Source organism: Terrapene carolina, unplaced genomic scaffold (assembly GCF_002925995.2).
Source record: "Terrapene carolina triunguis isolate 2854851 unplaced genomic scaffold, T_m_triunguis-2.0 Scaffold58, whole genome shotgun sequence".
In the NCBI taxonomy this organism is placed as follows: Eukaryota; Metazoa; Chordata; order Testudines; family Emydidae; genus Terrapene; species Terrapene triunguis.
The window spans coordinates 81552499-81577214 of NW_020664409.1; the positions used below are offsets into that span (position 1 = coordinate 81552499).

General features: G+C 45.4%; 1 protein-coding gene across 1 annotated transcript in view; it reads left to right on the top strand.

Annotated features, from left to right (window-relative positions):
- The window catches only part of ZFPM2 (zinc finger protein, FOG family member 2), a 446961-nt gene that overhangs the window by 107862 nt on the left and 314383 nt on the right, over positions 1-24716 (top strand). Inside the window, exon 2 of the mRNA XM_024194500.2 lies at positions 1230-1388. Coding sequence (XP_024050268.1) covers positions 1230-1388 — 159 coding nt within the window. The remainder of the gene's footprint in view (positions 1-1229; positions 1389-24716) is intronic.

Sequence of the window (24716 nt, forward strand, 5' to 3'; positions counted from 1 at the left end):
ACTGAGAACAGCCGAGCTCCATCCTCTTTGGAACCGCCCTTCAGGTAGTTGAAGGCTGCTATCAAATCCCCCCTCATTCTTCTCTTCTGGAGACTAAACAATCCCAGTTCCCTCAGCCTCTCCTCATAAGTCATGTGCTCCAGCCCCCTAATCATTTTTGTTGCCCTCCGCTGGACTCTTTCCAATTTTTCCACATCCTTCTTGTAGTGTGGGGCCCAAAACTGGACACAGTATTCCAGATGAGGCCTCACCAATGTCGAATAAAGGGGAACGATCACGTCCCTCGATCTGCTGGCAATGCCCCTACTTATACAGCCCAAAATGCCGTTAGCCTTCTTGGCAACAAGAGCACACTGTTGACTCATATCCAGCTTCTCGTCCACTGTGACCCCTAGGTCCTTTTCTGCAGAACTGCTACCTAGCCATTCGGTCCCTAGTCTGTAGCAGTGCATGGGATTCTTCCGTCCTAAGTGCAGGACTCTGCACTTATCCTTGTTGAACCTCATCAGGTTTTTTTTGGCCCAATCCTCTAATTTGTCTAGGTCCCTCTGTATCCGATCCCTACCCTCTAGTGTATCTACCACGCCTCCTAGTTTAGTGTCATCTGCAAACTTGCTGAGAGTGCAGTCCACACCATCCTCCAGATCATTAATAAAGATATTAAACAAAACCGGCCCCAGGACCGACCCTTGGGGCACTCCGCTTGAAACCGGCTGCCAACTAGACATGGAGCCATTGATCACTACCCGTTGAGCCCGACGATCTAGCCAGCTTTCTATCCACCTTACAGTCCATTCATCCAGCCCATACTTCTTTAACTTGGCGGCAAGAATACTGTGGGAGACAGTATCAAAAGCTTTGCTAAAGTCAAGGAATATTTAAGCCAGCCATTTCCATTATTAGGAATGGCTGGCTTAAATACCACAACTGGATAAATGACAAAACAGATAATTTGCACATATTATTCCAAAAATATAGTAATATTTTGCATATTTGAAATATATGTGAGCTATTCACTGAGCTGGCAGAATAATGAGAAAAATCACATTATATTTTGCAATACATGGGATAAATTATCTGATAAATGTTATTTGATCATTTCTAATAAATTCCCAGCACAGCAATTGAAGAATAGACCCTAGTTGTAGAATTTAGTTGTAAGATATGAGGCTTTTATTTCATATTACTGTTAGATGATTTTGGTACAGTGTCCCTGATTCTTTTTAAAGGGCCCCTTGAGGATGCCATTGAGGATGAAGAGGAAGAGTGCCTGTCTGAAGAAAATGACATTATCTCAAAAGAAGACTTTCCACTGGAGGAAAGCTTTTCTGCAGAGTTTGAGCCTGAGAATTTGAGTTGTGAAGAAGTGGAATACTTTTGTAATAAAGGTAATCAATGCAGCACAGTGCTTGAGTGAATGAAACCGATACGTGCACATGCACTTGATCAGAAACATTTTGTGGTGTTTGAAATGCAGAAAAAGCCCTATTAATAAGAAGCCCTAAATTAAGAAAATGATCAACTCTTGTTGAGTCATCTTTTAATCTGGTAGTACCGTATATACTCGTTCATAAGCCGAATATTTTTGGTAAAAGTGACTCATCAAAGAGTGGGGGTCGGCTTATAAACGGGTCTACACCAAAATTTGATAATTTTAAACTCTATGGAATCATTGAATTGAATATAGAATACATTGTCATTTTGTTTACCTGGCCACTTCCCGCAGCTCCCATTGGCTGGGAACAGCAAACCGCGGACACTGGGAACTGAGGGGCTTCATGCCTGTGAACGCTCCAGGTAAACAAAACGTCCAGGCCCGCTAGTGGCTTACCCTAACGGGCCAGGAGCCAAAGTTTGCCAACCCCAAATATAGGGTCGGCTTATGAAAGGGTCATACAGTTTTTGCTATTTTTACCTAACCATCTTGGGGGGGTTGGCTTATAAATGAATGGGCTAATGAACGAGTATATACGGTGATTACTGCAAATATTTGAATATGATAGATCTGGAACTCAGTTTCTAGAGTGTTGGTAATGAAAACATATTTATCTTAACTATTTAAAACGGACCTCAGAAATCCATCACATAAGACAGAGAGCTGGCAATACAGCAGGCCACTTCATTACTTCCTTGCCCATGTTAGGAAGCTTGCTGTGTTTTTGGATTCTTGAATTAAAATAGTGCTCATTGATGATACACTGTCAGCACTGTGAGGTCAATGATTTGCAGAAAGGAGGGCTTTTAAAGTTGTAGGTGCCCATGCTGTTCCCAATCCAGCTGACAGAAAGGTTTTCCTTTTATGAAAAACTGATTTAACTTTCTTTCTGCTAGATTTCCATTTGATTGTTTTATTGTTTGTCTTTCGCAGCTAAGGATGCTCATCCAATATCTAGAACCGTTGTGGTAATTGTTGGCTTATTAGTCACAACGACCCAGGAAGTTTGGTTTCGGTGATTTTTCTTTCTGTTCTCTTCAGGGCATTGGAATATTTTTTTCTCACTGGGATAGTTTGGTGGTCTCTAGTTTATCGTTCATGATTTTCCTAGGCAAACTGGAACAAGCCTCTTTGAGTGCAGTCAAAGGCTTAGGCCCATAGGCTTAGGCCTATAGAGTGCTGGTTGCCATAGAAGTAGAGGTAGGTGGTAGAGAGTGGAGAAGCAAGAAAATACAACTTCTGTAAGTTTCTCACACATGTGACTATGTTAGGAAGTTAGTTAGTTAGTTGATCCTTAGCAAGGATATGGCACGTAGGTGAACAAACAATAAAAGATGCAGTTTTGAATTCCAGAGCTAAATGGGTTATTATACTAAGACCGAACAAGATGATAAATGAAAATACTTTAAAAACACAATGAGCTAAATGCTGTTAACATTAAGAACATAAGAATGGCCCTACTGGGTCAGAGCAAAGGTCCATCTAGCCCAGTATCCTGTCTTCCGACAGTGGCCAGTGTCAGGTGCCCCAGAGGGAATGAACAGAACAGATAATCATCAAGTGATCCATCCCCTGTCACCTATTCCCAGCTTCTGGCAAACAGAGGCTAGGGACACCATTTCTGCCCATCCTGGCTAATAGCCATTGATGGACCTATCCTCCATGAATTTATCTAGTTCTTTTTTGAACTCTGTTATGGTCTTGGTCTTCACATCATCCTCTGGCAAGGAGTTCCACAGGTTGACTATGCGTAGTGTGAAGAAATGAGTGTCGTAGGCAAACACTGCACCCATTATGAGCTCAGTGGTTGCTCATGCTTACTCTGGATATTAGTTTGCTTGGTTGAGTGGAAATATTTGGCCAGACACTGGGATTATTCTATAGTTATTTTGTGATGTAGCTCAAGATCTTTAACTTTCATTTGGATGGTCAGCATGCCAGCTCTTCCCAAGTCCTCTCTGACCTGTCTAGGATGCCATATGACTCCAGAGGAAGGGGAGGGGACTCTGAGAAAGGATTCATATCAGGCTGATGCAGCTATTGCTTTCCACTGTATACTCATACTGCTTAGAAAGTCTACCCATTCTACAGAGCCCACCCCTGAAAATAGTCCTGTTCTGTGTGAACAAATGAAAACATGTGTTTACTTCCTTATTTTATTTGATTTACATGCAATAGTAATTTGTATATTTATAAATCTTGCTGTTCTTTTGTGGGGGACAACAAATGAAAAAACAGGGATGGGAGTGAGGGTCACAGGTATAAAATCAGGGATCTGGAGGGGGACAATGAGCAGAGAACCCTGGACGGCTTCCACTACTCCTCGAAAGCATCCAGGGAGACAGTGGACACAGCCCAGAGGAACTCTGTCTAGAAACATGACTTGAGGAAGGATCAGAAGTAGGCCCTGCAGTCACAGATCACCCTCCACCCCCGTTTAGCTTCCTCCTCCAGGTACAGTGCCAGGAGGATTCTGATGAGGAGGTCTCATGACTTTGTAGTGCCATGATTAGGGTGTGTGTAAATCAGGAGATTTGGGGGAAAATCGGATATAAATGTGTGCCAGGGTCTCCCTCTCACTGCAAAAGGAACAGGTGTCAGAGAATGTCATGAACCACGCCAAGCACCATGCTCATGGCGCCATGAAGGAACTGCCAACTAATAGTCCCGGCAGGCTGTGGGACCAGGGTGGAATATGGATTAGCCCACTGGGATGCCTCTCCCTCCTTGGGTAGCAGGAGTTCCTGCCACTTGGTGTCAGAGCAGGACAAAAGGATGAGGAAATGAAGGGTGTGGATCATGAGCACATACAGCTGTTTCCTGGGTGCGGTTAAGAGATGGACTGGCTGTATGTCTCACAGCCGGCTCAGACAGTATGTAGGGGGTGGCTGGAGAAGCACGGAGGGCCAGGGGTCAGGGTCAGGCAGGGAGCACCCTCCCGCAAGACCCACTCAAGGAAAACCGCAAGAAGCGGGTGTGAGGGCTGCCCTCAACTCCTGGAGCACAAGATGGGGGACATGAGGGATGGAGAGTTCACATGCGCTGGCCAAGTGCCATGGGATTCACCCTGTCCCCCTGATTGTAGTCCATGAAATCTCCAATCCTGGTGGTAACAGCCAGAACCAGACTCCGGTGCATCGACGGGGACTCCCTCACCTGCACACCTAAATGGGGGTTGTGTAGCAAGGGCTCAGCAAGGAGGTCCTCCCCATGAACCTGGTTGCCAAGACTAGCTTCTAGGTCTTGCTGTTACTATGTCTTTAAAAAGGCATCTACTGATACATTTAAGTGAAAAGTTGAAGTTAAGGTGATTCTGTGTAACTAGACCAGGCAGTAAAACAGGTGACTTAGGTTTAGGTATGAACCTGATCATATATCCCAGGAACTGGAAGTTGTAAAGATATTTGTTGATTCTTCACAGTGAATGCCATTTGATTCTTGATGCTCCTTTCTCCAGGTGATATGTATAGTAGTAGTTATAAAAGAAGTTTTAAGCCTATCCACAGCAACTTCTACAGGGAAAAAAATTTAAAAGAAAATTTCTTAGGATAACTGGGCACATAAAATTCCTAATCTCTTTCCAACCGAGGCAGTGTAAAAGAAAAGTCCCACTTTGAAGTAAATGGAGAGCCTATTCTGGAAAAGAATGGAATAGGAGAGTATGAAGGCAGTGGTTTTCAAACTGCGGGTCGCGACCCAGTACTGGTCGTGGAATGTAAGGCACTGGGTCACAGCGGCTGTGGTCAGCACCACCAACAGGGCCGTTAAAAGTCCCATTGGCGGTGCTGGCTGGCTAAAGCAGGCTAGTCCCTACTTGTCCTGACACCACGCTGCAACCCAGAAGCGGCCAGCAGCAGGTCCGGTTCCTAGGCGGGGGGAGGGGGGGTATGGGGCTCTGCGTGCTGCCCCTGCCCTGAGCACCAGCTCCGCACTCCCATTGGCCAGTTCCCAGCCAATGGGAGCTGGGTGGGAGCGGTGCCTACAGGCGAGATCCACGCGGAGCTGCTTGCGCACCTCTGCCTAGGAGTCGGACCTGCTGCTGGCCGCTTCTGCTGCTGGCAGCACGGTCCACGGTGCCAGAACACCCCGCAGCCCTCACCCCCGCACCCCAACCCTCTGACCCAGCCCTGAGCCCCTCCCACACCCCAAACCCCTCATCCCCAGCTCCGTTGGGTCACGGGCATCAACAATTTTCTTCAACTAGGTCGCCAGAAAAAAAGTTTGAAAACCACTGGTATGAAGGCATTTAAATGGCTCAGCTACAGTTGAGTTGTGTTGTGTCTCAGAAATTTAGTACTGGTAGCATGAGGCCACATGTTTTGTTTTAAACAAACAAAAGACAAAAGACAGTAGGGAAAAACTCACCTGGGAAGTAAATGAGATTCATCTCGCAGAGTTTCCTTTTCACCCTCCTCCCAGTGGAAGGGTTTGTGACATTATTGAATGAGGCCCAATGTTGCTGATTGTCATGATTTTGTCATGAGTCTCATGCTATTTGGTGTTTTTCTTAAAACCTCAGATGCTGAAATCTAGAGATTACATGATGATTTTTTTTCCATTTTCTACCCTTCTTGGGTGTGGAGGAAAGCTTGAAAATGTGAAGTGGCTCAGAAACCAGAGAGAAAGAAAAAAGAATCTAAATGCATTTCTTTGGTGGCCTGACTCGTGATTTTTGAATGCTTGGATTTGGTAGTACTGGAGGCCTGCAAACACATACATCCTGTAGGTCTACATGGAAAGTAGAAAACAAATGGGTAGATCCAGGAACTCTTCTCCCACAATGACATCATGGCTTTTGATGCAGCCATCCTTTGGTTATTTCTGCCTGCTCACCACTCACCACCATAGATGCAAGCAGAATGAGTTAATACTCTGTTGTAAGGGGAGTGTGCCACAGACAGTGACTAGTCCCAGAAGTAACCCTTTTAACCCCTTTTTACCCTTCCAAGTTCCCATAAAGAGAAAGTAAAAGGGAACAGGGAAGGGTTCTAGTGAGGACCCAGATAGGCAAAGAGCATGTAGCAGAGCTGGTGTTTACCCCCTTCTGTGCTGTGTTATGTATACAGTGTTTACTTTTTAATCCCTTCCCAACCATATACAGGGAAAGAAGAATTGGGGCCAGAGGTTTTAATTATTCCAAATAGGCATTGAAATTAACAAATCATTGGAAAGGGGCAGGACTGAGTTCACATGTTATTGACTTAACTGAGATGGGATACATGGGTATTAACAACTTGGCTACTTAAGGCATTTGGCAGGAGGAAGTTTTCTGTCAGGCTCTATCTGGCTGTTTTATGGAGAGGTAGCATCCTTGCAACCAGCTTCCCTGATAAAGTCCTACTCCCAGTTGGTCAAATGGTGTGGGAAATAGCCAAAACTTTTAGACAACCAAGCATTCGGATAACAGAAGTGCTATTTTGAGCTGCAATTTCACTGCTATAGAAATATGGGGAATGAAGGGAGTAATGCTGATGTTTACTTAATACTTTTTGAAGCTTGGGATACAATGCTTGTCAGAAGAGACCGATGTCTTCTCTGGGAGTAGGTGCCAATACAACTCAGTCTCATCAGTGTTGTAAATCTGCTGGTTTGTAAGCCCCTCCATTTCCATAATCTCCAACAGTTGGTTGTGATAGGGTGCAGTGGACTCATAAAATGTGCTCATTATTTCACCAGTGATACTCAATGGATGAATACTATGCCATTATTTAAACTGGTTGAGCCAGCCATCACTGGTGCTAACAATGGCAAGGGGTTAGATGAGAAATTATTAGCTGGTGCTTAACTAACACAGGGCTTCATGGGGGACACACTTCATTTGTGTAACTACAATTTTTGTATAAAGGGAATTTGAATGACTGGACTTGTACTGTATGTCCGCCCATTAATTCTGGGCTGGAAAATTGGTTTGACCACAAGATTGCCAGACAGAGAAAGCAAAGGAGAATGGTTCTGCAAAAGTGTGAAGCAAATTAATCAAACTGATTTTGAGTTACATGTCATTAAACAACTTTCCACTTTTCAAATTATGAATTTTGTCTAGTTTTTCTTTTCCATCTAACTCATAAATGGCTTGTTAGAACAAAACACCTGGAAAATTCCCAAACCAAACCAAAAAAAAATCTGATTTTTAAACATCAGTTAAAGTTTCTAAATGTCAATAATTGCACTTGTCATTCTGATCATTTCAAGGGATCGAGAACTTAAAGTAAAGAAATGGACATTATTTAAATATAGATGTATTATAAGCAGACTATACAGTTAAAGTTTTCTACTATTTTTATTATAAGTCTCCACAGTTGCTTATAAATAACTTTGTCAGACTTCAGCCATTTTGACTGATTTTTTTTCCACGTCAGGCTGAATTTTTTTGGAAAGTTTCAACAAAAATGGTTCGGATGTTTTTTGAGAATGAAGCCAGAGAAAAATATGTTTTGTCAGTGATAACAAAATAAGATCTAACAACTGCTTCTTTGAGAAGTTGTAGAACTTCCTCGAGCAGGGACTAGAAATTTGACAGGAGGTAGCCCTGGTGTCAAAGGGGTGACTTTTGCTGTCGTAGTGAAAATCCATCCAGATTTGCCCAAGCTCTAAGCCTCTGAAAATTGCTATTTGCTCTTGCCCAGTAATGATTGTTACAAGTCTGATAGTGAAAATATCTGAAGATTCTGTCGACAAGGAGCATGTTAGCCTGAGGCTTCAAGGCCAAAGAAGGACTTTTCCTGCAATTGCTCTTCCTGGTTGCTGGGAGCAGCTGTGGTACTTAGCACAAAAACTGAGATGAAGGAGACAATCTCTCTTGTGCTGTCCTTGCTAACAATAGAGAGCATGGATGAGGAAGCAGCCTGATTTGATTGCAGAGGGGTGAGAGGCAGTGTGGGGACTGAAGCAGGCGGGGTAGTAAAACAGAGTGATAGGAGACTGGGAGACAGGCAGGCTGCAAGTGATTGGGAGATAGGCAGGCAGGGTAAGGATCGGAACAGAAAGAAACCAGGGACAGGCTAAGGATCATAGAAACAGAAGTGGTCAGACAAAGAAAGGGGAGGGAAGTCATAGTAGGGGATGGGGCAAAAGGGGACAAACTGGAGCTGACAGGGGTAGAAGGGACAGGCTGAGGTAGATGGTGCCTTGTATGTGTACTTGGCTATGCTACCTGACGGAAAAATACAATGTGATCATCTCATCAGCCATGCCCTCGCTCCTCCCTCTCCCCCCAGAGCCTCCTGCACACCACGAAACAGCTGATTTGGAGGTGTGGGGAGGGAGGAGGGGGCGCTGATCAGCGGGGCAGGAGGCACTGGGAGCTGGGTGGGAGCTGATGAGGGGCTGCTGACGTATTACTATGGCTCTTTGGCAATGTACATTGGTAAATTCTGGCTCCTTCTCAGGCTCAGGTTGGCCACCCCTGAGCTAATGTCTCTATTCAATCCGTGATTTTTAGTGTCCAGCAAAGTTATGAATTTAAGCTCTCAGACTCGTCATTTGAAAGTATTGTGCAGGTTTCCTTTGAGGCTGAGGACTGATAGGTTACATATAGAGTGATCACTTTGTGAAAAGTGCTTACCCACAGATGGTGTGGTATTTTTATCTTTTATCATTTCCTCATTCGAGAGCGGACATCTCATTAAAGACTATCATAATTCATACACATAGGGGGACCAAATAAAAGTTGCACAGGCATTTTCTTCCAGACTTTCCCCTACACACACTTACCACAGGAAATCCACATTCTTCTGTCTTCCCAAAGTCCATACCAGTTCTCTCAGATAGTACTGGTTTTGTACACTGAAAACAACAGGGGGAAAAGATCTGTAGGTCTGATGCCTCCTCTACTTCTTGAGGGTGGGATCTAACAAGTTGTCACACTCATCTCTCTTGCCCTGTGTGGGCAAGAAGCAGTATGATGATGAGGCCTCTCTCAAGGGAAGAGGTATCTAGAGGTCTAGGGTAGAGTGCCTGAGGCCAGGGAATTTTCAGGTGGCTATGTGTACAGAAGGGAAGGGGCAATAGCAGAGAGTAGATGGTGGCCTCTGTCTAGCATTGGAGAATGGGAAAATCATCAGGACAGCAGATGTGGGAATATTCTTGGAGGTGTTAGATAGAGGGAAGAAGCAAAGGGGGGTGATGGGCATCTCTGATAATTAAGGGAAGGAGTAGGAGAATCTGTTGATATTGACTCTGTCATAGTGTAGGTGGGTATTCAGAGCCTCCATGGCATACAATCTCTGATCCCACCTGACTGCCGCATTTTGTGGGGCTTTCTAGTTGTAGCTGTGCTGTTGCAGTTCCTTCAATAAACTATCTCATCCCACTGCCCTATTGCTAGAGGCCACATTGACAAATGAATGCTATACATAGCAAATCTGCAGACATTACTGACTGGGAGGGCATTCCTGGCACGCTTAACACTATTGGTGGTCTTCAGGACCCAAAACAGGTGGGTGGTCCAATCATAAACCAGTGGTTGGTAGGGTCCATTATAAATGGTGTATGCTTCATGGTCCCAAAGGCCAGACTGATTCAGATGGTGATATAGCTTCTACCACAGGTGTTCAGTTTATGATGCAGTGGTATATGGTTAGAGCAGGGAACAGTAAGTCAATACTCTAGGTTCTATTGTTTCTTCTACTGCTATAGTATGTTAATTTACTACATATTTGCAAAGGGCATGACAAAATGGGGCTCTGATCCCTGATTGGGGCCCCTCATAGGGCATCTGCTTTTCCTGTAGAGGTAGGTGAAATATAGTTCCATCTGGATCTCAAAAATGCTATTCCTGTGTCAGCAAGAGGGGAATGCTTGGGACTGTATGAGCGTTCAACCTTTACAATGGTCTCATCCTCTGGCTATGGCAGTGAAGAATGAGCCTGGAACCTGAACTGAGCTTTCTGCTCATGTACATAATGTTGCCACTTGGCTGCCAGACCAGCTTAGGTCTGGATTTTTTTACTTTAAACCATGTGCAGTCAGGCTTGAGATACAGGGAAACAGCTGCAGAGTGATTCTCCATATAAGTGTCAATAAACACAACACTAAGTTATTTTCGTTCATACTGGATGTGAAAAGCTATCACCGCCACCATCTATAATACCAGCCGAACATTTAACACCCTGAAAATGATTTTTGTGAGTTCCGTCTACATTCTGGTGTGTATGGTTTTATTTTGTGTGTAAATATTCTCTGCTTCTTTTCTACCTTGCTCTAATGTCTTAACAACCATGCTTGCTGTTTGCTGTGTTTGTTGGATCAGAAAGTAGGTTTAGCTATTTTTTCAGAAACCTTTTTCAGTCAATGTGGTTCTTTCCTCCTCAGTAGTGGCTTTAATGACATATTTTTACCTCCTCTGATTCTACAGCAACTAGAAGCAGGATCACCATAAGGCAGCTCTACCATAATCACTTTGAGCTCAATAAGGAGATCTTTACAGACAACTTTGTTCTTTTTCTTAACGGGATTAAGAAGCTCAGCTCTTTAAATTCTTGCATATAACACTGACATTTCCAGGGTGTGTTTTGGACGAGGGAGTTCAAAGAGAAGGAATAAAAAAGAAAAGCCAATATGACTTTGTTTTTTACCTTGCTGGAGGAGCTGTTTGTGCAAATCGCCTATAAGCTTATTGACCTGAATCTTTGACTCCTTGTTTTCTCTGGATTTGGCTGGAGTGTAGACACTGATAGAGCACTGATAGAGGTGATTGAACAGCCCCCAGCTTTGCTTGGCACCAGACCCCACACCCCCCGCAGGCCCGACATTATCTTTCCCTGGCAATACTTCTGTTTTCCTGGAGCTCATGCTCCTTTAATTTTTTTTAGTTATTTTTAATTCGTTACGTTTTCTTTATGTAGGCTTTCCAAGTAAATGAAGGGCACATTAATTCTTTTTGGTAAGCAGAGATAGGAGAGGGCATGTATATGTGATGATGTGTGTTCATCTCATAGGACAAAAAAGATCGTCCATGCCATGAAAAAATAACACTTTTCAATAATATTCCTGTAAAAAAATACAGTATCAGACTGATTTATTTGTGTATAGATTGGGGGTTCATGGGTAAGGCTTTCCACTCAGCAGAGTGTGGGTTAATTTCAGTTTATCTGCATTCCATTCAACTGAGACAGTCTACTTTTTCTGGCTTTGCTGGATCCTGAGCATCCTCCATTTCTTCATCAGATGCAGCATATGGATCCGGAGAAGTAAGGGATCTCTCATGGCAGCTGTAGAAGGGCACAAATTAGTTAGAATTGGCTCTTTCCATGATGAAAGAAGGCTTTTTTCTTACTAATATATGCCTCCTCCTTAACCCCTTTTTCTGTCATTGCTTTCTATCCCTCTCAGAAGGGCCACAACCTTTTTTTGATAGAAAAGGAAGGAGATAGCAGAAAGTGTTTGAAGTTATTTTTTCACTAGACTGAAGGGTCTCTGAATAGCAACTGGGAGACTGCTTGTCAACTACTCTATTCTCCTGTGGTTGCTACCCCGGATGTCATCTCTAGAGGTCAAATCTTGGTCCCACTGAAATGCATGCCAGAGTTCCCAGTGATTTCAGTGGGATCAGGATTTGGCCCTTCGTGACCAAGCACACCCTGCTCATAATCAGGAAGCGAGGGCAGGGTCATTGAACAGAAAACTGAATTTCACAATTAACTAGCAAGCTGGATTTTAAAAAAGCAAACAAATAGAGTTAACTAGAGAATGGCTTTAAAATATGCAGAGTTGTGGGGTGAGAGTAACTCCTGCCTTTTCAGTCAGTACATTTTGGGCTCCTTAAGAACAGTGAAATTGTGAACTTTATCATACCTGTGATTATTTAGTTCCCACAACCCCAAAAGGGATTATTTAGTCACCACAAGTACTGTGCTGTCCCCTTTCCTAGAAATTGTGAAAATTTAACTTGACTCACAAAGTAAGAATTTCAAATGAATTAGAGGTAAGCTCCCATAAAATATGAAATACACAAGTGGCATACTTTTATCCATTTGCTTGCATAGAGTATTATAGCTGTATATCTGTTTCTGATTTTTTTGGGGTGGGAGCTTCTATCTCTTCCACCTTTTTCATCTGATGTTGTCTTCTCTTCTTGGTTTTGGATGCTGGTGGAGGGTTTTGAGACATTTCATGAGGATTCATTGTCAACCCAAGTCCAAAGAACTCAGTTGTGCACAAGCTTAGCACCCCTAATCAGCAGCTGTGGATGGTGGCAGTAATATAACTCTCAAAGCACTGGAAAAAATAAAGGAGTCCCACATCTATGACCTGATGGGATAAATATTATCTCTGGAAGGATTATGATGGATGACACAGAACTAAAGGAACCATTTACTTGTGACAGCTAATTCTGTCACTTGTTTTGGCACATAAGATATCCTGACTGTTTTTGAAACAGCTAATCAGGATGTTGCGAGTAATACTCTGAACATTCTTGGAATCTGGGAGACAAACTGGATTGGTATGGACTCCCAAGATAGTAGACAGAGTACTAGTTTTTGTTTTCTGATAATCATTGCAACATAACTCATTGAGGAGTGTAGTGGGTTAGTGGTGGTCCCTCCCATTCTGGGTCAGTGGGAGGCCACTCCACCTCACTATGTCACTGGGTATTGCCTAGGGTTGCCAATCCTCCCAGTTTTGCTGGGAGTCTTCTGGAATCGGGCTCTATCTCCCAGAGGCTACTGAAGCCAAACTGGGAGATTTTAGGCCGCTAAAAGTCCGGCAGGGCTAAGGCATGCTCCCTGTCCACCCTGGTCCTGCACTGCTCCCAGAAGCGGCCGGCATGTCTCTGCGGCCCCTGGGGGACCAGGGGGTCTCCACATGATGTCCCTGCCCCAAGCACCCACTCCACAGCTCTCGTTGGCTGGGAACTGCAGCCAATGGGAGCTGCGGGGGCGGTGCTTGCGGGCGTGGGCAGCGCACGGAGACCCCCTGGCCTCCGTGCGTTGCCGGGCTGCAGGGACATGCCGGCTGCTTCTTGGAGCAGCGCGGGGCCAGGGCAGGCAGGGAGCCTGCCTTAACCCTACTATGCTGCCACCCGGGAGCCGCCCGAGGTAAGCACCTCTCTCCCAGAGCCTGCACCCCTCAGCCCCTCCCGCACCCCAATCCACTGCCCCAGCCCGGAGCCCCCTCCCAGAGCCCGTACCCCCTCCAGCACCCGAACCCTCTGCCTCAGGCTCAGCCCAGAGCTCCCTCCCACACTCAGATCCCCTCAGCCCCAGCCCTGCCTCAGTCTGGTGAAAGTGAGTGAGGGTGGGGGAGAGCAAGCGACGGAGGAAGCGGGGATGGAGTGAGCAGGGCGGGGCCTCAGAGAAGGGGCAGGGCAGATGGGGTGGGACAAGGGTGACAATTGAAACAATTGAAGGCTCTGGCCTACAGTCAGGGCAGAGCAGCCAACAGTTAGGGGCTCTGCCTGTGATCTGGGCAGAGCAGCACAGGGGTTGGGTGTCCTAACTCCGGTGGACGGCCAACAAATGCAGGTCTCTTGGCCTAGAGAGGGGAGGCTGCCAATCCAGGGGCGGGGTGGAAGACGGTAAGGGAGCCCAGGCCCACCCGACTCCACCAGGCCCCGACCTAGTGCCCTAACAGTGGTGGAATATTCCACAACTGGGTCAGTGAGGAATTCAGCTGCAACACGCTGACCGAGTCTCTGGTCAGCTGCCCCAGGGCTACTCCCTACCCACTCTTCGGGGTGTACCTGGATCTGTGGGGGGTCCTCTGCTTGCATGGGGTAGAAGGACAATGGCAGTCCCAGCGACTCCTCAGGGCCTTGGTCAGCAGGCGGCTCCAGCAGCTCTGACCAGTCTTCAGCTTGGCAGGGGTCTACTGCAGTCTCCCAGCTTGGGAGTGGGCAGGAGGCGTCTGTCTCCTCTGGTGGCTGTAGCCCAACTGAGTCCAGGACCCACCCTTTATACTTTCTGTCCTGCTTCCTGACTTCCCGGGGGGAGGGACAAGCATGGCCTGGCTCCACCCACCTAGTTCAGCGAGTGGGCTCTCCCTTTTTGGCTCAGTGAGAGGCCACTCCGCCTCACTACAAGGAGATTTAACTGCTTCTTGGTATAGAGGTCGCTGGAGTGCTACACTTCAAATACAAGCAACAAACTCTTTCTAATAAGACAACTTAAAATTTCACTTTGTTAGGAGTAGGCACCTATTACTGAGTGTTATACAGAAAACAGTGTTAGGAGAAGATAATATAAAAAGGGGAAGAGTACAGGATCATAAATGATTGCAATGGTAAATTTAAAAGCCTGAGATGTTCCTCTTCTGTGACTCATGTTCACTCTGCCCATTGCAAAGGTGACTGGGAGAGGAATTCATATAAGAAAAACTTAATATTTTTAAAATAGAAAAATAACAGAATTCCTGCTTTAGTGAATCTAGACTATAAGAAGGCTCAGGCACCCCAAAACGGTGTTCTTTGAGGCTTGCCTGGGCCTATTTGAACCCATCTCTCTATTCTAGTCAAGGTTAAGATACCTGGTTAGGATGCCTATGGATGAGGCCCCCACAAAACTGCTTTAAGTCCTGGAATTTCTTTAGAACCTGAGAAATCTCTTGAAAGCGTGAACCTCTAGTTAAAGGTATATAGCTATTTAGGAATGAACTAAAATATCATAACCACTCTCTTTTTATAACCAGTTATAATCACACTCTCCCTCTCTTTCCAAGATGCTGCATCTAAAGAAACACATTAAGATAGGAAGTGACCTGGGATCACAGGTGGATGTGATGCAGGTTAATTTTATGTTTTTACATTGAATTTGACAGTGGCACTTTCTGGTCTTAGTGTTAAATAACATAATTCCCTACCTCAATGATCACTAAAGCTATTGATTAGAACAAATCTAAGAGCTAGATTGTGCCTGATAGGCACAGTCCACTACTGTGCCGCTTTGTACAGCTTATTCCCATCCCTAATCAGTGCTATCATGAAATGAGTAGGGTGGGGCGCATTTCCTACATTCCTGCAGCATTGCCAATTCTTACATCTGATATCTCATGGTATTTGGTGCTTCCCTGGAAGCCCCAACTGCTGGAGTCATATGAGTATATGAGAATTTCAGCTTTCAAAAAAAAAAAAAAAAAAAAAAGGTTTAAAAAAAAAAAAAAAAAAAAAAGGTTTAAAACAAAAAAGGTTTAAAACAAACAAAAGGAAGTATTTCTTCACACAACGCACAGTCAACCTGTGGAATTCTTTGCCAGAGGATGTTGTGAAGGCCAGGACTATGACAGGGTTAAAAAAAGAACTAGATAAATTCATGGAGGATAGGTCCATCAATTGCTATGAGCCAGGATGGGCAGGGATGGTGTCCCTAGTCTCTGTTTGCCAGAAGCTGGAAATGGGCGACAGGGAGAGAAATGGATCACTTGATGATTACCTGTTCTGTTCATTCCCTCTGGGGCACCTGGCATTGGCCACTGTCGGAAGACAGGATACTGGGCTAGATGGACCTTTGGTCTGACCCAGTGTGACTGTTCTTATGAGTATGTTTCTAGCCCTAATGGTTGAAGAGTAAAACCTGAAAACATGAACCCTAAGTGCTCAAAAAAACAGCAAATAAAAAGAACACGCAATTTATTATTTTAAAAAATCTCATGATTTTTAAGGTAATTCCTGATTTGTGTGAACCTGACTCATGACTTTGGAATGTTTGGGGTTGGCAATACTGCTCCAGAGAGCAGGAACTGCTATTCTGCCTGACCCTTACCTAAACTGTGCCAGATGGTGGGAAGGCTCCCTGTGGTCTTCCCTCACCCCAGAGTCCGGCATATTAGGACTAGGTAGAATCTGTCCCTAAGTGATTAAAGCTATTGTTCTTTCAACTGTGAGGCTGCCCTCCTGGGGAAGCTCCAGTCTTCCTTGGGGAATGAAGCTAGCATAGGGAAAATACTAGTCAGCCTCTCTCTTAGTCCTTTACACTTGGGATTCCATATGTGCTGAACCATGGCATAGCAGTTAGGCTGCTGGTGTGCTCAGACCATTGTTCTATTATTTCCTTGTGGCCTATCTGCCTGTTGTCTCTTGTATTATACTTATATTGTAAACTCTTTGAAGCAGGGACCATCTTTTTGCATATATACAGTACCTAGCACTGTAGGGCCCTAATCCATGATTGAGGATCCTAGGTGCTACCAAAATGCAAATAATAACTCATAATGCCCACTGCTCACATTTTTATACAACAGGGGAGCCTTAATATTTTTCTGTACATCAGGGGAGGAATGGCTGGGCAAAATTTGAAATTCTGTCAACAAAAGGCTTCATCCTGCAAGATGCTGAGAAGTCTGGCCCTGATTCAGCAAAGTACATAGCACGTGCTTAACTGTAAGCCTGTGAGTATCCTATTCATTTAGTTACTGCGTAAAGTTAAGCACTTGATTAAGGGCCAGATTTGTAAAGGCATTTAGACCCTTACAGATGCAGATAGGTGCCTAATGGGGTTTTCAAAAGCAACTAGGTACCTAACTCCCATTGAAATCACCTTTAAAAATTGCACTAGGTACCTATCTGCAACTTTAGGTGTCTCAGTACCTTTAAAAATCTGGCCCTAAGTGCTTTGCTGTATCAGTATCAAGTGCTCAGAGCCTTTCAAGATTGAGCCCTAAAATAGGGGCTCAAATTAAGGAATTATTCTTGCAGCTTTGGAGCAGCTGTTCACTGAGGAAAGGATGGGAAGTCTAGAGAGCTCTTAGGAATCAATGGGAAACAGGGAAACAGTTCACCTTGACTCCTCCGATGATATTTCTTGTTGTGTTCATAGAATAGCTTCAGGAAAATTGGTCTGAATATAAATGCTGCCAACTCAAATCTCATAGTGATAGGAGAAAGGAAGTAAGAGGAGGCAGGGATACTGTGTACAGGAAAAGTACTAAGTAATGTAACATTTTTCACTGTTCTGCAGGAAATGCAGTAGTGCAGGTGGTGGTTTTCTCTAATGGAGATAAACACATGGATTAGAAAATTAAGCAGTACAGTCACCAATAGAGTATCAAAGATCTAGAGAAGAAGAAATGTTAGACTGACTAAATGAACCTGAGAACACAGTGAGGTCTTACCCAATTCTTAAGAATACAGTAGTACCTGAAATTGGCAGAAATGTCTGACATTGATAGGATGATTTTGGTATAGAACATTGCATCTGCCTTTCTGGTCAGTGAGTGGATTCTGGCGATTGCCAGTTTAAATACTGTGTGCTCACCTTTGCATGTGCACCCCATTAACACTGCCTCCACTCCCCCACCCATGAAAAAAAACAAAACACTTTAGGAGAAAGTACCGTGGATTGTCCCCAATATTTGCCATACTGTGGTTAAGGAACCTGATTGTGAGATTGTCCAGGGCAACCAGGAGCCTGAAGTTATCCTAAATAAGATTCAGTCCAGGTTAAACACTGACTCCTGACCAGCCCTATCCAAACTGAATATTAAGAAGAGTGCAGAAAGCAATAACATAAATGGTTTCAGAAAAGCAAAATGCTGAGATGACTGGTTACCACATTTGAAATAGAATTCACTGGATTGACCTATGTAGAAGAGCTCGGCTCATTCATGCAGATGTAGCTAGGGGAATAATTTATGTTCTGTGTTGAGGGCCAGATTCTGCTCATACTTTAGTTTTACACCGCTCATGTTACTCCTGACTTACATCAGTATAAGTGATGTCAGAGTCCGGCCTTGATAGTTGTAAATTCTCCAGTATCCCAATGCCCTACTTTCATGGCAGCTTCACTGGAAGAGAATACCTCTGTTATATTTTTCCTTCTTGCAAGGCTTGTAAGAAAGAATTTCTTAGCATAACTTCGTAGTCACTGTAGACTTATCTACCTGGTCCCCAAACCAAATGATGCCTATATATGGTGAGATATGAAAACATCACTCTCAATGTATTGTTAATAGCTTTATTCTGAAGGTCAGCATTCTTATACAACAAATGGATTATAAATTTAAGTAGGATTTTTGGCATTATACGGATGTACTATACATGTTCTGTATATGCTGAAAACTTACATGACCATCAGCATTAGAGTGTTTTGCTTTTCATTTTTTGCTTTTTTATTTTTAAGAGTATGCAGAATCTAAGAAAGTTATATTTTAAAATTATTTTACAAGGATCTCCACTTCAGATGGCATGTATTTTAGGACATCCATATGTTGTCAAAATTTAGCAATAAGTCCAATGCAAATCCAAATAACGTATTTCAACTTGGATGTAGTTCCCTTCAAAGTATCTGAGGTCAGTCTGCAGGGATCCCAGAAAAGCAACACTATTTTCACTGAGTACACTGCTTCCATTGGATTCCCAGGGCTAGATCCTCAACAGGTATATACTGATGTAGCCGTGTTGGCTATGCTGATTTACAGAAGCTGAAAATCTGGTCTGTAGTTTCTACTAAGGTTCCAGTTCAACAAGGTATTTAAGCATGTGTCTAATTTTAAGGATGTGAGTAGTCTCATTGGCTTTAGTGGGACTAATAATAAAGTTACACATATGCTTATGTACCTTGTTAAATTGGAGCCTAATATGAGAAATGATATTCCTGAGTCTCTGTATCAAACCTGTTGGTTTTTTTTTAACAGTATTGAATGTTATAACTCAGAAGTGATGTTTCATTCTGAACAACTATATAAGAATGTTAACAATTTAGGTTTACATTTATGCTGTGAGGGAGAATGAGCACAAACTGAATTCCAAACTTTTAATGTTCCCTCACACTAGTATGAGCTACAGTTTGATGTTTGTGACTGGTACAGTCCTTTAGCCAAAGCTATCTTGTCTGATGATAAAACCATGAGTGTATGAAGCTCGCACATTTTTCATCTCTTTTATGACCTTATCTTTCATGAGCGGCTTCTGTGAAGGTATCCTAACTATAGGAAGCACCTGGAAAACATATATGATATCTATGCTGTGATAAGCAGTTGTGAACAAGAAAGTAGATCTATCATTTCTGAACTGTTCATTGTTAAAAATACTTTGTTGGTTTAGTTGATTGCAAAATACATTATAGGGTGACTAACAGCTACTGTAGCACTCCTAGTTGAGAAAGTTCAATAGTTCTATTGTCGAAGAATTTCTGTAAGAGGTTAATATTGATAGGAATAACATGGATAAAAAGAGCAGGGTTAAGAATAACCGTCTGCCTGTGTGGCTGCTTTGAAATACTGCAACTACTTGTAATAAAAGTTGGTTTAATAGAAATTGGAAAACCTGTATTTTATGTAAAAAATATTTAATTTTCAGAAACAATGTTTATACATTTGAAATTGTTTATTTGCAAGCTGTCACTGTTTGCCGCTTTGCCTGCATTGTTAGAGACTTTAAAACCCTGCCCCATATGTTTCAAATAGTATATTCCATTGTACAGTTTTCCTATCCCTTTGAGTCATGATCACTTGTGCCACGTTAAATTATGATGTGTTCATTTTCCTCTTATTGGGTTCACATTTGGTTATGAACACTGGGGGCTAGATTCATAAAAGGACTTAGGTGCCTCTGGTATTCACAAGATCTCCACTCAAGTGCCACCAAACCTTGTAAGTGCCTAAACTCACTCAGCACCTATGTTTTTGCAGTAAAAGTTCCCTACGTGCCTGTGTTTCTGCCTCTGAACATGTGCTGCTGCCCCACTCTAGCATCCGGATGCGTGTCACCTGCCTAAGCCCCAGTGCAATTCAGAAACTGAGGGAAGACAAGTGTTCGGCCACTTACCTAACTTGTAGGGCCCAATCCAGGTAGGCTTGCTCTGAGCGAGCCTAATTCCATGCAAAGCAACTTGGGGAGGAAAGGCAGAGGCTGCTACTCTCCCTTATAATTTTAGTCCAGTGGTTAGGGTACTCATCTGGGAGGTGGGAGAACACCAGTTCAACAACAGTTTCCACCTGTTGAGGAAAAGGGAGTTGAACAGAGGTTTCCCACCTCTCAGGTGAGTGTACTAACCCTGGGCTATGGGATATTCTGACATGGGGTGTCCTCAATTTCTCTAGTTAAAGCTGTTGTTTAAATAATTAGGGTATGTCTACACTACGAGAGTAGTTCGATTTTACTTAAATATTACAAAGTCGAACGTGTGTGTCCACACTAAAGACAGTAATTCGACTTTGTGAGTCCACACTAACGGGGAAAGCGTCGACATTGGAAGTGGTGCACTGTGGGCAGCTATCCCACAGTTCCCGCAGTCCCCGCTGCCCATTGGAATTCTGGGTCGAGCCGCCAATGCCATCTGGGTAAAAAAATGTGTCGAGGGTGCTTTTGGGTAACTGTTGTCATCCGACCGTCACTCCCGCCCTCCCTCCCTGAAAGCGCCGGCGGGAAATCAGTTCGCGCACTTTTCTGGTCAGTGACAGCGCGGAGGCTACGGCAGCGCGGTGAGGACCTGAAGTCTGAGAGTGGCACAGACCTGTCACAAAGCACGGGACCCCGTGCCGAGGACATCATGGTGGCAATGCGTCATGTTGATGTTGTGGAACGGCGATTCTGGGCCTGGGAAACAAGCACGGACTGGTGGGACCGCATAGTGCTGCAGGTCTGGAATGAATCACAGTGGCTGCGAAACTTTCGCATGCGGAAGGGGACTTTCCTGGAACTTTGTAAGTTGCTGTCCCCTGCCCTGAAGCGCAATGACACCCGGATGCGAGCAGCCCTGAGTGTCCAGAAGCGAGTGACCATAGCCCTCTGGAAGCTTGCAACGCCTGACAGCTACCGGTCAGTCGCGAACCACTTTGGCGTGGGCAAATCTACCGTGGGGGTTGTTGTCATGCAAGTAGCCAACGCAATCGTTGAGGTACTGCTCTCAAAGGTAGTGACCCTGGGAAACGCGCAGGTCATCATAGATGGCTTCGCCGCGATGGGATTCCCAAACTGCGGTGGGGCTATAGATGGAACTCACATCCCTATCCTGGGACCGGACCACCAGGCCAGCCAGTACATCAACTGAAAGGGCTACTTTTCAATGGTGCTGCAAGCACTGGTGGACCGTAGGGGACGTTTTACAAACATCAACGTCGGATGGCCGGGCAAGGTTCATGACGCTTGTGTTTTCAGGAACTCTGGTCTGTTTAGACGGCTGCAGGAAGGTATTTACTTCCCGGACCACAAAATAACTCTTGGGGATGTGGAGATGCCTATAGTCATCCTCGGGGACCCAGCCTACCCGCTAATGCCCTGGCTCATGAAGCCCTATACTGGCGCCCTGGACACTGAAAAAGAACTCTTCAACTACCGGCTGAGCAAGTGCAGAATGGTGGTGGAGTGTGCTTTTGGCCATCTCAAGGGGAGATGGAGAAGCTTACTGACTCGCTGTGATCTCAGCGAAAACAATATCCCCATTGTTATTGCAGCTTGCTGTGTGCTCCACAATCTCTGTGAGAGCAAGGGGGAGACCTTTATGGCGGGGTGGGAGGTTGAGGCAAATAGCCTGGCTGCTGATTACGCCCAGCCAGACAGCCGGGCGATTAGAAGAGCCCAGCGGGACGCGCTGTGCATCCGGGAGGCTTTGAAAGCTAGGTTCCTGAGTGAGCAGGGTAACCTGTGACTTTTAAGTTTGTGTACAGAGAAGCTGAACCTGCCCCCGTTTCTTTACCCAGTAAATGTTCACTATCCTCTCCAGTTACATACCCCGTTCCCCCCCTTCCAACACACGTTTAAAAATAAAATCACTTGAATTTTGTTAATGAACACCGTTTTCTTTATTACTGTTTTCGCGGGAAAGTGTTGAACCTGGGACGCAGACTGTGGTGGGGAGCGGGTGTAGTGTAGTGATGCAAATGACGCTTCTAAACTCCAGGAATGACAGGCTCCGCAGTGGTGGACTGGTTGTTTCAACAGAGCCTGCCACCCCTCCTGTTCGGGACTCTCTGTGTGTGGGGGCTATGTGACTTTGTGGCAGGGGGAGGACGGTTACAGATCCCCTGCTGCGTGGCTCTGTGATCCAGGATAAGGACCGCTGCATAAGATCTCTAACTGCCCTCCCCCGCCACAAAGTCACAGAGCTCCCCCCCCCCCCAGAACAGGAAAACCACCTCCCAGACTGACCAGGGTAACTAGTGACTGCAATGTGTGTGTGCCCTGCTGCTGAACCTGCCCCTGCCTCTGTACCCTGGTAAAGGTGACTGTCCTGTCCAATTACCAACCCCCTTCAGACAGACTCTCCTCTAAAAGAACATGATGGAAAGAGTAATTAACAGAAACGTATTTTTTATTAGCAACTACACATGAAACTGGGGGGTGAAACTTGGACGGGGGCTTGGGTGAGGCGGGAAGGAAAGGACTTGTCAAATTTTGGGGAATGAGAGCCTTCTGGTACTTGAGCAGTCTGCAGGGGTGGAGTGAGAGTTTTCACGGACTCTGCCGCCCCTCCTTCTTTGGACTTTGGGTGAGGGGGGTATGGGACTTGGTGGCGGGGGAGGGCGGTTACAGATAGACTGCAGCGGGGCTCTGTCCTCCTGCCTCCGGTCCTGCAGAACATCCACAAGGCGCCGGAGCGTGTCCGTTTGCTCCCTCATTAGTCCAAGCAGCGTTTGAGTCGCTTGCTGGTCTTCCTGCCTCCACCTCTCCTCCCATTCCATGTGTGATCGGTGCATTTGGGACAAGTTATCCCTCCACTGGGTCTGCTGGGCTGCCTGGGCTCGGGAGCAGCCCATAAGTTCCGAGAACATGTCCTCCCGTGTCCTCTTCTTCCTACGCCTAATCTGCGCTAGCCTTTGGGAGTGTGATGCCAGGCTAGGTCGGGAGACAGTCGCAGCTGTGGGAATGGGAAAAAGGGAGTGAATTCCTCAGAAAGATAAATTTAGTTGTGAACAAAGAACATAGTCTTTCTCTGTGAACAAGACCATGCACAGCTCCTATCACATGCGCATTCAGGACAAGGTCGAATTTTCGGCCTTCGCATTCAGTGCCTGGGGTCTTGCAGTGCAGATCAGAGAAGCGGGGCAGGACACCGGAATTTGTGTAGCAGGCCGACATGGTAAGCCGTAGACTTGTGGCTGCTTAAAACTTTAATAATAGCACTGGCCTCCTTTCACGCTGAAAGCAATGCCAGTCCCTGCTGCCAGCAATCCGGCAAGCATGAACTCTGCCCCTGTCCCACCCCCTCGCGGCTCTCCCAGGGAAAGATCCCTGTATGCTGCCCCTCTCCCGCCTCCACCGCCTGGCTGTAAACCGCCGGTTACACTTCTGTAAAGGAACAGGCAAACAGTTCCAATACTAACATTCCCCTACCTAATTCAAAGCAGGTCACCATGAGCGACATCACTCTGATGAGGATTTCAGAGACGGAGAAAGAAAGGATGCTTCGAGAAAGCCTGCAAAGACCAGGGCCGTATGCCGCCATGCTCTGCAGGGCAATGATCCCGGAGTACTTGCTTGTCTCCTGGCGTGGAAATGTTTCCTACTACGGAGGACCCAATAAGGCCGCTCTCCCCAGGAACCTGATGCAAAGGCTTTCCAATTACCTCCAGGAGAGCTTCGTAGAGATGTCCCTGGAGGATTTCAGCTCTATCCCCGGACATATAGACCGGATTTTACTGTAGCTGCACTGGCAGGGACTAAACAGTAGAGCGGCTTGGGCAGAACAATCATGCTAAACCGGACATTGTTCGATTTTTTTTCAGTAGTTGCACTGCCAGGGACTGAAACGTTAAGCGCCTAGGGCAAAGTAATCATGCAAAACCCATTGTTAATATTGTTAATATTCCTGTTCTGTTAAAAATAAATGTTTAGATGTTTTAAACACTTACTGAGTGATCCTTCCCCTGATTCTGTGTCCGGGTTAACGCCTGGGGACGGTTGGTAAGGGATCTCTGTAAGGGTGATGAAGAGATCCTGGCTGTCGGGGAAATCAGCGTTGTAAGCGCTGTCGACTGCCTCGTCCTCCTCATCTCCTTCCTCATCTTCCCCGTCTGCTAACATGTCCGAGGAAGCGGCCGTCGACAATATCCCATCCTCAGAGTCCACGGTCAGTGGTGGGGTAGTGGTGGCGGCCGCACCTAGGATGGAATGCAGTGCCTCGTAGAAACGGGATGTCTGGGGCTGGGATCCGGAGCGTCCGTTTGCCTCTTTGGTCTTCTGGTAGCCTTGTCTCAGCTCCTTGATTTTCACGCGGCACTGCGTTGCATCCCGGCTGTATCCTCTCTCTGCCATGGCTTTAGAGATCTTCTCGTAGATCTTTGCATTCCGTCTTTTCGATCGCAGCTCGGAAAGCACGGACTCATCGCCCCACACAGCGATCAGATCCAAGACTTCCCGATCAGTCCATGCTGGGTCCCTCTTTCTATTCTGAGATTGCATGGCCATCTC